Consider the following 13,429-nt stretch of genomic DNA (forward strand, 5'->3'; position numbering starts at 1 on the left):
TTTGCTATGTTTTCTCACTTGGGGATTGCACGTGGGGAAGCAAGAAACAAGAGAGAAGTGGGAGCGGCTGCATTTGTGGGACTTAGTGAAACTGGGGTGCCCAGTGTTGATTTAGGACCTGGGCGAGAAAGTTGCTGGAAGGGCAGGTTTTCCTCCACATTTTCATGGAGCCCTTGGAGACTGGCAGTTTGGGGCACTTTGGCAGAATGTTGATCCACAGATACTTGTAATTTCATGAGGAAACGTTCAAGATGTTTTGAGAATGGTTGGAAATGGGCATGGTGGCCTAATGATGAGGCAGCAAACAGATCCCCTCCCAGGGACAGTTAGCAGGAGCTGGGGCAGTCATACTTAAGAGTTATTAGAGTAAGCAGTCAGAACACTCACAGGAAGGGCACCCTCACTTCTATCTCACTCTGGTGAAAACTGGACATACTGGTTAAATACACAACAGGTATCTTAAAAGCCTTATATCTGTCTAGAAGAAATAAGATACAACTGGAAAATACATATACAAAAATCTTACCAAAAAAAGACACCTCTCTCACCTAAACATACAACTAAATTAAAGGAAAAATACTGACCCAACCAGCTGGAGTTTATTTGTAAACAGTCTCAGGTCCTCGGTGTTTGTATCAGCTACTAGGTAACCAGAGAAGAGTCCTGTTTCAGTGACAGGCAGCAGCAGCTGCAATTTTGAGACCGCAAGGTGTCATGAAGGTTGAGTGAAGTGGGCAGTTGGTAACATAATGTATTCAGTGCATTTTGTGCTGTGAGTAATACTGGATGCCACAGGGGCTACTGTGCTGTATGTGAATTAAACAAGAAAATAACATCACTTTCCCACATTAATGCAGTAATACCTGTGGAAAAAATTTTCATGCAACTTTTGAACATACATTGTTTCCGCTGTCATTTGCCTTAATTCACTCTGAGATGGGCTCCAGATGAACCTCATTTTCTTTTATACTTGCCAGAAACTAATGTGGAAGCTATAGAATCAGAGATGATGATAGTAGTGCCATGACCTTAAGGGCTGTGCTATTTGTCATTTCCAAGAATATGAAGGGAATGTGTGACCCCAAATTAATTTCTACATGCATTTTACCAAGAAACTATAAACTGGCTTCCTTTTGTTTCATTAGTTTTAAAATTATCACACAGCAAAATTGTGGGGAGTTCTGGTGTACTGTTCTACAAGTTGTAACCCATGTGTAGATTTCTATTACCTTCTCCATAATCAGAGTTCAGAACAGTTCCATCAGCCCAAAAAATGCCCTCATGCTATCAGTCGATAGTCATGCCCTCCCCACCCCCAATCCCTGGCAACCACTGATGTATTCTTCATTACGATAGTTTTGTCTTTTGAGAATGTTGTATAAATGGACTTATACAGTGTATACCCTTTCGAGACTAGCTTCTTTCACTTAGCGTACTGCTTTTGAGGTTTATCCAAATTGTTGCATGTATCAATAGTTCTTCTTTTCCCTGATTGCTGTGTATTGTATAGATGTACTGTAGTTTGTTTATCCATTTCTCCACCGAAGGACATTTAGGTTTTGGTTTTTATGAATAGAGCGTCTTTTCATTTATTTTTGTGTGTACCTGAGTTATCATTTCTCTAGGATAAACACCCAGGAGTGGGATTGCTGGGTCAGATTGTAAGTGTATGTCTAACTTCATAAGAAACTGCAAAACTGTTTTCAAGTATGACTGTACCATTTTGCATTCTCATCATCAGTGTAGGAGAGTTCCAACTGCTCTGGAACTCCTCAACACTTGGTATTGTCAGCAATTTTTTATTCTAATCAGTCTAATAAGTATAAACTGGTATCTCACTATGGTTTTAATTTGCATTTCCCTAATGGCTAACGAGGCTGAAGATTGTTTCATGTGCTTATTTACCATCATTATGTCCACTTAGGTAAAGTGTTTGTTCAAGTCTTTTGCCTATTTTAGAATTGGGTTGGTTGTTTCCTTACTGTTGAGTTTTGAGAATTCTCTGTATGTTCTGGATAGAAATCCTTTGTTGGGTAAGTAATTCGCAAATATTTTTCTCAGTCTGTAGTTTATCTTTTCCTTTTCTTAAAAATATCTTTCATGAGCAAAAGTTTTAGATTTTGATGAAGTCAAAATTTGTTCTTTTATGGGCGGTGTGTAATATGCCGTGCCTAAGAAATTGGTGCTAAACCCCAGGTCCACAGTTATGGAGACAACACTGACACCTGCTACTTCCTGGAATGTTCTTCTCTGTCTCATCCTCCTGGTTGTCTTCTTCAAGACCCAAACTTTACTTCCTTTGAAAAGCGCTTGTGCCCCTTTCCTCTTTGCCCCTGTGGACACAATCATTTCCTCCTCATCTGTGTACCCTTTGTGAACACTTATTTTCCTGACTATAATTTCTCATTATATGCCCCCTCCCACCAGGCAGGGAACTCCAGGGGACCAAACCCTGGCATTTTTCACCTTTGTTTCCCCAGCACATGGGTTAGTACATAGTAGGTACTCAATACATTCACTGAAAAAAACAGAAGTAATTAATTCCTAAAGACATTATCCTTCTATCCTTAATTGTGCTGGGGACAATTTGAGTAGCTATAAAAAATGTTATTGCTTTAAGGACATTTAAAGACTATCTTCAGTTTAAAATTAAAGTTTGTTATTCTTTGAGACATCTGTTGATTTAGTCATTTAAATGAGCTTGCTGGAGAACATCTTTTCTCAGAGGAAAGGGTATAAGAGAATGAATGAGATTCATGTTAGAATTATGGGAGATTTTAAGTAGCTAAAGCAGTTGATACCAATTGATGATATTGAAAAATAAACTAAGCAATTTTATCTACTGAAGTTAAGTTTTTGTTCATTATTAATCTGTTAAAGTAAGATCCATATCATCAAAATTCTTGACTGCCCAATTTAATGGTAGCCACTAATTATACAAAGAGGTCCTGAGGAACCAGTCCTCTACTTGGGGAAAACATTCACATGCTGAAATAAATCCTCTGGGAATGAAGCTACCTTCTGATGATATAAAATCTTCATTAATTATGTGAAACAGCCTCCTGTTGCCAAATAATAATATTCATAGGAAGTTAGATTTTTAGCTTTCCTTTGTCTATACAGAACAAGATAATGGGACCAACTCCAGGTGAGCTTCTGAAGGTTAACAGTTTGTCTTGGTATCCTTGGCCCCTCTCTCTGGATCTGCCTTTCCTCCACCTCTACATTCTCAGAGTCCTCCAGCTCTCTGTTTGTGGACTTGGTTTACAAGGAGTGCGAGCTGCCTTTAAGGGCGATAGACTGAATCTAGAGTCTTAAGAGTGTGAGGAGTCTGGGCTGGTGGATCTGTCCATGGTTGCATCATTCCAGATGATGCATACTTGGGAATCAGGAGAGGAGTCTAGAAGTCAGAGAAGAAAGGTCTAACACAGACAGCATTGGGGAGAGGGGCTGGAACTGATGGAAACAGTGACCAGAATTAGGTGTGAACAGGAGAAATGGGATAATTTCAGGCTACGACTATGAAATCAGAGCCTGGAATAAATTGCTTTATAGAAGATGGACCAGTGGACCTAACCATTTTTCTCATGGTTGCTGGAAAGGACTCCTTGGCTGTCACTCATAGAATCTTTAGCATCCTCATCCCTTTCTTGACCTTACCTCTTCTGTAGACATTCAGTTTTCTGCCTACTAACACCCTCTATCAAAATAGGAAAGAATCTGAAATCAAACATTAACATTTTTTGGGCAATTACACTTCACTATGAATTTTAATCACTGTATCAGCATAACTAGTCATTGCCATGTTAAGCGTTTTAAACCTCCAACTATGAATGGAAGATTTTATTTCCTGTTAATACTCTTGGTAAATAGATGGGGATAAATATTTTTGCTTATAGGTTCTTCAGATATATATTATGTATCTCCAGTCCCAAAGGGATTGTTTCTTTTCATATTCCTAAAAAACTGTGAATTTCCTCTAAAGTTACCACTTTGTTTCCACCAAGTAACACTGCAGTGCTCGAAAGTTTGTTATACACTGAGCAGCTCAGCCATGTGAGTTGAGTCCAGTTTCCAGTTGCTATCTGCTCAAGTTAAACATCTGGTAGAAGCTGAAAAGCCAGTGATTCCTTACATGCGTCAGTTGGGCTCCAATCCAACTCCACACCCAAGCTTCTACTTCATCTTATTAATCTAGTGCCCACAGGGCCTCCAACAAGTCAGATCTCTCAGTGCCTTTTAATTCCAAACAATCTCTGCTGGGAGGAAGCCATTCAGCAAACCAGTTTTTAAAGTTTCTGATACCTGGTTATCTGACTGAATGTCCGTAATCTTCAGCTTGTTTCATATAACATCCAAAAAAATGTCAGTAGTTAAGGGCCAAAGCACCAGAAGTTTCAGACTGAATATTTTTTTAAATATTTGTTTGACATTTATATAGAGGGACAGGGAAAAGCAGATCTTCTGTTATTAAAACCTAGATATAGATTCAGAATTAGCTACCTTTCTCTAAACAAACATCTCATCAAGTGTTCGAAGCATAGTCCCCGTTTAGAGGGAGAGGGAGTGTATACACTCACACACTCGAATATACAACCTACACAGTTATCTGTAGTTCTTGTTCTATAATTTGTGCGTGTATGTAATTTTGTCAAGCCAGACAACCAATGGCAAAGTAGAGGGCATAAAAGTAATTAAATAAATTAATAGACTCCAGAAAATTGCACCATGCTATGCATTATTTCGTTTCAGAATTTCAGCAGATCCTTCGTGTGCATATTGCCAAAATACTCAACAGAGTGAGGTCAGCACTTGTGGGGAGGGTGTTTCTTTCTCCTCAGGGCCCATCTGCTTCTGTGGGATCAGGGCTAATTCACATTTCACAGTTACTAAGGAGCAGGGTATGAAAACCTGAGTTAACTGGCACCATTGATGCTTTAGTGCCCCTTACACATAGTTTCCCCTGGATGGTTGCCTGACATTTGACCCATGAACTGGCTCTGACTAGATTCCTGCATCCATTATGAAGGAGCCAAATGTGTGTAAACAGAGTGGATGACATGTGCTTTAGCATGAAGTTTTCATGGTACCAAGGCTATACATATAACCTTCTGTGTTGGGAGATGAGCGTGGGATGGTGTAGAAATAAATGCCTATTTAGCTCTTCTGAGCAGGTGGCAGAAGGGTTACTCAAACCTTTTTCTCCCTCAGGTATGTCATTTTTCTGCATCTCTAGATTGCAGTGGGGCCTAAGAGACAGAGACTTACAAATTCTGAGTCATGGAATCAAGAGTGCGAGGAAGTTGAGCACACTGCCGAGAGGGTGGTTGAAGTAACCACCGTGGAAGCTGTGCTAGGAGACGGGGGTATATGAGGAAAGTGGCTGGAGGGGATGGTGGCCTGGAGGGGGTTGAAAAGCACCTGTAGTGGGGGAATGGGAGTAAAAAAGTCTGTCAAAGAGAGGTTGGGGGCACAAGGGACTTTCTGATGTTCCCCAGGTGAAGTGACGACCAGGTCCAGAGTGGAGCGATGGCAGAGTCATCTGGTAGAATGGCGTGAAGGTCTTAGGAGTAGTGAAGTAAAGGAAATCCGAGGCTAGAGTGTTGGCTGGCTCCTCAGTGTGAATGCTGAAATTACCTAAGATAATGGTGTGCTCAGTATGGAGAGGAAAACCGTGAACCAGATGCATTCTTCAGTGCAGAGGAGTGAGAGAGAATGTAGGTAACAGTAGTAAGGGAGGATGACAGGAAGGTTTAGCAGACAGTAGGCACCTACGAAGAAAGAAGGCAAAAGAGTAATGATCAGAAAGTGACAAAAAAGCACTGAGGTCTGCCCTTCCCCCATCAGCCCCCCTCCTTCCTCCACTTCCCAATCTCTCAGCTGAGGCCTGGGAGAATGAGCTGCTTCCCCTGGGAGAGCGGTGGAGGAAGCAGAAGGCTTGGGCAAGGTCAGGTTTGGGTAGGAACAGGGGGTAGAGGTAGCATTCGAGAAGAGGTTAAGGCACGTTTTTACAATGGATTGGGGATATTAGCCAGGAGGGTCCTGAGAATTTGGAAGAGGTCAGCCGTGGGAGGAAGGGCATTTTCCAAGGCAACACAGTACTATATAGAAATGAGCATCCTAATAGGACAAAGCATGCAGGGCACTTGCTTTGGGGTGGTGGTTGAGGTATCAGGAATAAAATGCATGGGGTAAATGGAGTAGATGTCCAAACAAGATCCCAGGCTACATGGAATATCTGATGGTAGTTAGAGGCCTGCTTTTTTCTGCTGAAGGTCAGCAGAGACTAGCTAATGTGGCCGTGATCGGTTCTTATGTACTGGTTAATAGGGTATTATAATTTTTGCCCCAAGTCTCTATTGGATTGCATAAGCCCATGGGCCATATTTTTTTCTAAGAAATTTACCCAGTCAGAACTCCAAAGTCTATTTAGTTTAAACTTTTAATCTGTTTTGAGTTATTATCACCAATTTATTACCAGTTAGGTCTTGGATTTCAAGAACTAATGTTGGAGCATGTATTGGAATTGTACAATAATTTTTGTTCAGAATTCAGCACAACTTTCTATCATTATTCAATAGTTTTTTTGGCTATTACACATTGTCAAATACAGGTTACGTTTTAGTTTTTCTTTGAAGACAAGTATTTGAATTGCATGAAATCAGAAGGTTATATTTCCAGCATAGAATGACTGTTTTGATGCTCAGGATAGGGCTCAGAACTCAAAGGCTGTCTTAAAATTTTAGCTTTAACAAAAATCATAAATAAAAGCCGCACTTAAATCACTGATACATAACTAAAAGTGAGTTAACTGAGCCCTTTTTGCTGACATCTGCATCATTTTGATGCTTAATGGACTCCAGTTGCTCAAGTAAGTATTACCAGTGATGCTGCCCATTTCATGCTGCTGGCCTCTGACAGCACAATGAAAATGTGGGAACTTGTAAGGACAAGTGACACATCAGATAAAATCTGCCTACCTAATAGTATGTGAGGAGGACATTGAATCTTTGATATAGTAATGGTTTTATTTTAAATGTCTGAGTCTTAAAAACAAAACCAAACTGTATTTTGTTTTTGTTCACTCTTGGGGTTTCTCTTTCCTTCTTAAGAGTGATTTTGTTTGCAAAGCGTGGATATCCATGAAGAATTTAAATATTAAATTGTGTCCCTGTGGGAAAGTGACAATTATCCCTTGCCTTGAAGATCCCATGGCTCACTGAGAATGGCTAGGAGTTCCAATGCAGCACACATTCTAGCCCATTTTTCTTCATGCTACATGTCTGGAGGATGCTTCTATCCTGAGATACTATGTGTTCGGTGGAGCTCACCAGTAGCAAAGAGAAGAGCTGTTGGCTCCCTTACCTAAATCCCAAACTAACAGTAAATAAAGAGAACAGAGAGCGGATTTGTGAAGTAACCTCTCACCTTGGATGAACTTTCAATGTGAGTATCTGAAAAATAGTAGGATTTTCGTGGCTTAGAAAGAGATCAACTTACCTGTGTGCACTGAAGGCCCAGTGCCCAGGAATATGGCCTGTGACTCTATCTGAACTGAAACAAAGGTCAGCTATCCAACATGTGCTCACCTGACCTGTTGGCCCTGATCATTGGTGTCAGGTGAAGGAGTAACCTTTCTACCATCCCCTTCCCAGGTTAAGGCAAAGGAGTCATCGTATATTTGCTTTTCTTTATTGTAGGACATTTGTGAAGATATTTCTGATCATGTTGAACAAATCCATGCCCTCCTTGAAACGGAGTTCTCCCTGAAGCTGCTGTCCTACTCCGTCAACGTGATTGTGGACATCCACGCGGTGCAGCTCCTCTGGCACCAGCTCCGCGTCTCAGTGCTGGTTCTGCGGGAGCGCATTCTGCAAGGTCTGCAGGACGCCAATGGCAACTACACCAGACAGACGGACATTCTGCAAGCTTTCTCTGAAGAGACAAAGGAGGTGGGTGTTTTCCTTGAAGCCAAATAGTGCATTGTCAGGTGTGATTATTTGAGGATGTTTTCAGTTTAGAGGTGTGGGATAGGAATTCTTTATAGGTAAATAAGCAGGTCCTAAGCCGGGTGTGGACTCTAGGTATAGTACTAGAGGCTAGGGCACTTCTAATGTGAATGAAGCTAAAAACCAGAGTTCATTCACACCCGGTAGTTTGCATAGATACCACCTGTAGCTGTTGGTGCTAACCTGGCTTCCTGTTCCTCGTTCAATTATTTGATGATAAATATTCATTGAGTGCTTATATGGGCCAGGCACTAGGTGCTAAGAGTGTCATAGTGATCAAAACATGGCCTTTGCCTTCAAAGAGCTGAGACTAGTGGGGAGTGGAGGCAAGTGGACAGACATTAAGACCAGACTGTGATCTGCGTAATCTACATGCAGATACAATGGTGTACATGATGCCACTGGAGGACAGAGAAGGGGCACCTAATTCAGACAGGGAAGCCTTTACAGGAGAAGTGAGTCTAACCTGAGACCTGAAGGACAAGCAGGATTAGACTGATGAACAGAGGTAGAAACTGTTCTAGACAGAAGGAATGGCATGATCAAAGATCCAGAGCTAAGAGAGAGAATGACAGCCTCAGAGAGGAAAAAGTTCAAGGGACCAGGAAGCAGGATTTGAAATAATATGTAAGCAGAGGTCAGATCATGAAGATGAAAAGCCGTATTAAAAAGTCATATTAAGGGGCCTCCCTGGTGGCGCAGTGGTTGGGAGTCCGCCTGCCGATGCAGGGGACGCGGGTTCGTGCCCCGGTCTGGGAGGATCCCACGTGCCGCGGAGCGGCTGGGCCCGTGAGCCATGGCCGCTGAGCTTGCGCGTCCGGCAACGGGAAAGGCCACGACAGTGAGAGGCCCACATATGGCAAAAAAAAAAAAAAAAGTCATATTAAGAGAAATGGACTTTATTTTGAGGATAACAGAAGAGTTTGTTCAGGGAATTGATGCGATTCAATTCATGGTTTAGAAAAATCATTCTGGTTGCAGTGAGTCATATGGACTTTAGAATTTTGCACAACCAGTATATTTAGATTTTTTTGTACTCATAGTAAGCATAGTTTAAAGAGTTTGCTGCTGTTAATCTTGATTCATAGCTTAAGAATGAACACTGTAAAGTTAATTCCAAGTGAACTCTCCTATTCCCAAATAAAACTGACATATATGTCAGAGCGAGAGAGAAAGAGAGAGAGAGGGAGAGGCATTGTGCTAGCTAAGTAGGGGCTATATATACGTGTGTGTGGATGGATGGGTGGATAGATAAATAGATGGATGGATAGATAGATGGATGGATAGGTAGGTAGGTAGGTAGATAGATAGATAGATAGATAGATACCATGTATAGATACATAGAGTGTGTGTGTAAGTATATAGTCCCTTGACTCTTGAAACCCAGTTTAGTGCTCTACTGTTGATTTTGTGGAAAATATGTATTATACAAGTTTAGAAGGCATTTATATAAATGTGGATTAAAAGGCCTTATAAGGAGTGTTGCATCTCATTAAGTTATTAATGTTTCAGTGGCTCCAACATTATCAACAACACAAAACAAATCTGGGCTTCTCATAAATGATTTATATTTGTTGATTATTGTTTTTGTAATAATGATGCTCTTGCTGTGGCAAATTCCCTGCAGGCCCTGGAAGTTTCTGGGAATGAAAATCTACTGGGCTCACTTCTAACTTTAGGTCACAGTCTTTGTTTTCATTTAGCTTTTCCTAATATTGTGGCAATGAGGGAGGTGATACAGACTTTGGTAGAGTTCCTTTTAAAATCGTAGAATGAATATGTAGGTGTGTGAGATAGTCCTCAGATGCCATCCATCCCAAGTGGGATCCCTAGAAGGTCCCTGATTGGGACCCTTGTGGTTATGGGAAACTACAAAGAATCCCAAACTAGTCAACTCTGCCCTAAATCTGGTGTTTAGGAAGAGGTGTATGCTAATGAGGTGGGAGATCAGAGATGGGGAAGGTTTGTCTAAACTCTGAAGAGACAGTACTTTAGATATCTACCTGGTATCTCCAATCTGTACATTCTTTTTTTGTTTCTACCCATGTGTTCTCCTGGCTCTGTCCAAAATCCAGTATTGATCAGTCATCAGATCTGCCCACTTTCAACCACTTAGAGGGGGCATTAGAAATCATTGAGTCAAACCAACTCATATTACATATTTATTTCTTCATTCAACAAACATTTACTGATCACAACTCTGATTAGAGCTGGGGATATGAAAGTGCTCTAGGGTTTATTGTTATTGTTGTTTTGTGGAATATGTTCATCATGTGTTTATTTGAACTTGTATTATTCACAAAATGGTAGCCCAAGAAAGATTAAAAGCCATTGAGACTAACTAATTGTTACTGGCCACTATTTTCACAGCTATGTCGCCAGTTTATATTAAGTAGTATCCATCATGGGTCTCACAATGTGAGCTCAACAATTATTTACAGATTCGATTGAAAGCAATTCAGTGCATTTTCATGTTTGAAGTCAGTCTCTAGTCCTGTTGTAGAGATGCAGGAATATGTTGTATGAGGGGTAAAGGAACAGTGTATTCTCAGCCATCTGCTTTGTGGACATTTCTCTGTGAATTGAAGCACTGTCTCCATTACCATCTTTCCTGAAGCAATGGATTCCTGATCTTATTTGTTAGTTTTATTTGTTTCTGTCAGCACACTGGAACTGTGGAAAATAGGAAAAGAATTAGGATAAAATTCTCAGCTTTATCAGAGTAAATTCAGCTGTGAAAGATTTGTAGAATGAAAAGGGAGATGGCGTAAAACATGCTGATAAACTAGAATAGTAAATGTCCTTCTAGTGAAGGTAAATCCATTTTTCTCTTTTTGGAAGTCAGTTGAGTTTCATAGCCCATTAAAGAATAGGTTTGGGGCTTCCCTGGTGGTGCAGTGGTTGAGAGTCCGCCTGCTGATGCGAGGGAGGAGGGTTTGTGCCCTGGTCCGGAAAGATCCCACATGCCGTGGAGTGGCTGGGCCCGTCAGCCATGGCCGCTGAGCCTGCACGTCTGGAGCCTGTGCTCTGCAACGGGAGAGGCCACAACAGTGAGTGGCCCGCGCAGCGCAAAAAAAAAAAAAAAAAAAAAAAAAAAAAATACGTTTGAAAGTCAAGAAAGTGGCAAGTTCTCTTTCTGTCCGTACAAAAACAAAGTGAGCTTTATTTAAATATGGAGCAGACCATATATTGTAAACAAATTGGCAAATGCCTTACTGAAACAAAACCAGCTGAACAAACAAATAAAAAATACTTTAGGGCAAAGCTCCCATTGTGTAAAAAATGTGTTATACTGAAATTTTCTATATTTCAGATACTGTGATAAGCAATTTATATTTATTGTTTCATTTAGTAAGGAGGGTAATGGGTATTAAAAGTAGTTCCATTTCAACATTACTCATCCATAAAAAAGAATGAAATATTGCCATTTTCAGCAACATGGATGGACCTAGAGATTATTGTACTAAGTGAAGTAAGTCAGACAGAGAAGGACAAATACTATATGATTATCACTTATATGTGGAATATAAAAAATAATATAAATGAATTTATTCACAAAACAGAAACAGACTCAGAGACATAGAAAACAAACTTATGGTTACCAAAGGGGAAAGGGAGGGAGGAGGGATGAATTAGGAGTATGGGATTAACAGATACAAACCACTGTATATAAATTAGATAAAACAAGGATTTACTGTATAGCACAGGGAAGTATATTCAGTATCTTGTAATAGTCTATAATGGAAAAGAAACCGAAAAAATATATATGTAACTGAATCACTTTGCTGTACATCTGAAAATAACACAATATTGTAAATCAGCTATACGTCAATTTAAAAAGATAGTTCCATTTTATAGATGGAAAAACTGAATTTAAGAGAGGCTAAGTGAATGCTTAAGGGCATAAACCTAAGAATAATTAAATAAAACAAGCAAAACCAGCTCTTAACTGATCTCTTTGGTAAAAATAATAATAATTATTTCCTTCTTCCCTTCCTTCCTACTTTCCTTTCTACCTCCCCTAAATATTTATTGATTTCTTACTCTTTATAAGGCACTAGGAATTCAAAGATGAATAACACATGCTATTAAATGTTAGGAATCACCGTCATAATTTTGTTAGATCCTCAAACAGTTCTGGGAGGTTAGCAGGGCAAGCACTATTATCCTTATTTTACAGATGATATTATTGTATCCATCTTACAGATAAGAAGACTGAGGCTGAGAGAGGTAGTCACACAGGTAGTGATAACTGTTAGTAGTAGTAACACAATAGCGAACATTGATTAAGAACTTACCATATGCCAGATGGTGTGGTAAGCACTTTACCTAAATGATACTCACCTCTCAGTGGGAACACATTGGTCCTTCCAGAGCACTCACATCATTGCACTTTGTGTGTTCTTCCATGAGCACTTATCACAGGGCAATTTATATTACGACAAAGTGTGTGCTAGATTTGAACTTCGTGATTGTTGGCACCAGATTATAATCATCTCTGTATCTCCCACAGCACCTAGTTCGTGTCACTGTATATAAAAGTTGATGAGTTGAACTGAAGTAAATAATGCAGATAATAACTGCTTTAAGTGTGGAAGAGGGAGATATCACTGTAGGTTGGTTGACTGGGATTGATCCTGGAGATTAGCCATTTGACTCATAATTTCAGCCTGTAGAAAATGGAAATTGTCAAGAATTATTACTATAGTATAAATAAAATTATTGAAAGACTTTGTCTATTTTCCCTTTTCCCATCAGAAACTAAACTTTGCCTTGCTTCCCATTTCCCTATCATTGCTTGTTCCTCTTCGTCCACTGCTGCTCTCTGCAAGGCAGGCAGAATCAGAGCACCAACATGGGAGAGCTGAAAGGAATCTGAGCGAGGGTCTCGACCCTGTGGTCTGAGGACTCTGGGGGGCTGTCGCCTTCTTGTAAGAGGTCCATGAATTTATATGTTAGTAATTGAAGCATAACAAACACCATGTAGTGAAATTAGGGGAGGAAGGGAAGAGAGAGGCATACAAAATTTTTTGCCGTAACCATAATTAAAACAGTGAAATTCTGTTTTCAACTCTTCTGAGTAAGGTCACTAAATCAGGGCACGAAGTCAACTCTGAAATGGCAATGGGCACTAATATAAACCTTGGGGGCATTTCAGTAGGGAGATCTTCAAATCTCTAAATTATAAGTATCAAATCTCATGTTCAGCTGGTGACAGAATTCACGGTTAAACAAAGAAAGATCTGAGAAGGCATTTGGAATTAGAACTTAACTTATTTATGGGTAAGGAGCAAAGCAAAATTTCTTGTTTCAAATTAGGAAGGAAAAAGGGTTTCCTTGATGTCTGAGACAATATTGAAGCCAGCAGTAAAGTGAATAAATTGCTCATCAATAAAGTGAATAAGTTACCATCTCCATAA

The 13,429-nt window shown here is 40.1% G+C and overlaps 1 protein-coding gene across 1 annotated transcript in view; it reads left to right on the forward strand.

Annotated features, from left to right (window-relative positions):
- Positions 1-13,429, forward strand: part of AKAP6 (A-kinase anchoring protein 6) — a 382,763-nt gene that overhangs the window by 85,368 nt on the left and 283,966 nt on the right. Inside the window, exon 2 of the mRNA XM_007450167.1 lies at positions 7,701-7,952. Within this exon, the coding sequence (XP_007450229.1) occupies positions 7,701-7,952 (252 nt within the window). The remainder of the gene's footprint in view (positions 1-7,700; positions 7,953-13,429) is intronic.

The sequence above is a fragment of the Lipotes vexillifer genome, unplaced genomic scaffold (assembly GCF_000442215.2).
Source record: "Lipotes vexillifer unplaced genomic scaffold, Lipotes_vexillifer_v1.1 scaffold919, whole genome shotgun sequence".
Taxonomy (NCBI): Eukaryota; Metazoa; Chordata; class Mammalia; order Artiodactyla; family Lipotidae; genus Lipotes; species Lipotes vexillifer.